The following is a 1,966-nucleotide window of genomic DNA, read 5'->3' on the forward strand; positions in this document are numbered from 1 at the left end:
GAACTCCGAAGCGTTGTCGAGCAGCGAAGCGTTGTCGAGCAGCGAAGCTCTGTCGAGCAGTGAAGCGTTGTCGAACTGCGAAGCGCTGTCGAGCAGCGAAGCGCTGTCAAACTCGAAGCGTTGTCGTGCAGTGAAGCGTTGTCGAACTGCGAAGCGCTGTCAAGCATCGAAGCACTGTCGAGCAGCGAAGCGCTATCGAACTCGAAGCGTTGTCGAGCAGCGAAGCGTTGTCGAGCAGCGAAGCGCTGTCGAGCAACGAAGCGTTTTCGAGCAGTGAAGCGCTGTCGAGCAGCGAAGCACTGTTGAACTGCGAAGCGTTGTCGAGCAGCGAAGCGTTGTCGAACTGCGAAGTGTTATCGAGCAGCAAAGCGCTGTCGAACTCCGAAGCGTTGTCGAGCAGCGAAGCGTTGTCGAGCAGCGAAGCGTTGTTGAGCAGCGAAGCGTTGTCGAGCAGCGAAGCGTTGTCGAACTGCGAAGCGTTGTCAAGCAGCGAAGTGCTGTCGAACTCCGAAGCGTTGTCGAGCAGCGAAGCGCTGTCGAACTCCGAAGCGTTGTTGAGCAGCGGAGCGTTGTATAGCAGCGATGCGCTGTCGAACTCCGAAGCGTTGTCGAGCAGCAAAGCGTTGTCAAATTTCAAAATAACCTCTGCATTAACCTTAACTCAACAGGAAGTCGGCCATTTTGGGTCAATGGGTCATTTTTGGGCGTTTCTAATGACGAATTTTAACGAACTCCTAGGTATTTTGATAGATTGCCTTCAGACTTGGTTAATATGCCCTTAACACATTGAGGAGTAAAACTTATCAAAAGCTTATGTTTTTGTATATGTTAAAGGGGCGTGGCCAGGCCTCAAAGTTGTGTTTCACTCCATAAATTTCCAAACGCTATAACTTTCACATTGAAAGACCGAATTGCACCAAACTTGGCATGACTCATCCCTGTTAGATGCCTGACGATCCACTGTTGTCATATTCTGTGGTCATCAAAGCCCTGCCTCCTCAGAACAGGAAGTCACTTGTTTTTACTTGGAAAGCTCTCTCTCTGACACTCTTGACCTAATCAGGATGATCCTGTGTTAGAAGACATTTAACAAGTTGGTCTGAGTTGCTTTAAAGCGCAAACTGTTTTTGCTGGAGAATGTGGGCGTAGCGGTGTGCTGAATAAAGAAGTGACGCCGCTACAATATGTTTGGCTCTAAATTGCACACATTTGAGCCAAGGTGCACCAAAATCAGTATGATCAATCATTATCCACCAAGCTCACAGCACCCCCTACAATATTCTTACAGTTATAGGATCTGCACCAGATTTACTGTTAGGGCTGGGTACCTTTCTAAAAAAAATCGGTATCGGTACCAGTGTCGGTACCTTCACTTCGGTGTCGGTTCCTGGACGGTTCTTTTTTCGGTACCAATTACGTTACACATTACAGTACAAATTGAGAGTTTTATTTTATAACTTTGGTATTTTTTTATTCCAAGCAGTTTTCTTGCATAAAAACAAACAAATAATTTCCAGGTCAAAAGACCAGTTACAAACCAGTGACATGTCAGTGTCTAATGTTCACTGCTACACACTGAGGACCTTTTCACTGAACAGTTTTTCTTCAGAAAAATCAACATGTCTGCTTTCTCTGGACACAAACAAGCTGCTCCTGGCTGATGGTGTCTCCAGCAGTAGAACATGTTCACTCTGAGGGTGTAGATGATGATTACAATGATACGTTTGGCTCTAAATTGCACACATTTGAGCCAAAGTGCACCAAAATCAGTATGATCGATCATTATCGATATTGAGGAGATAAAAAAATCCTTGAGCTTCATGAGTGCTGAACTCGCAAATTTAACATCCCAGCAGAAACTTCTGATTGGGTTGTTTGAGGAAGTGAAACAATTAAAACTACAAATAAATCTCAAGGATAAAAAAATAATGGAACTTGAAGAAAAATTAGATGACTTGGAACAGAT

General features: G+C 45.1%; 1 protein-coding gene across 1 annotated transcript in view; it reads right to left on the reverse strand.

Moving 5' to 3' along the window:
- Positions 1-1,966, reverse strand: part of pigg (phosphatidylinositol glycan anchor biosynthesis class G) — a 240,944-nt gene that overhangs the window by 53,635 nt on the left and 185,343 nt on the right. Inside the window, exons 11-12 of the mRNA XM_037675119.1 lie at positions 202-587; positions 5-146 (exon numbers count right to left, since the gene is read on the reverse strand). Of these exons, the coding sequence (XP_037531047.1) occupies positions 5-146; positions 202-587 (528 nt within the window). The remainder of the gene's footprint in view (positions 1-4; positions 147-201; positions 588-1,966) is intronic.

This window comes from Nematolebias whitei, chromosome 4, assembly GCF_014905685.2.
Source record: "Nematolebias whitei isolate Nwh7 chromosome 4, NemWhi1, whole genome shotgun sequence".
In the NCBI taxonomy this organism is placed as follows: domain Eukaryota; kingdom Metazoa; phylum Chordata; class Actinopteri; order Cyprinodontiformes; family Rivulidae; genus Nematolebias; species Nematolebias whitei.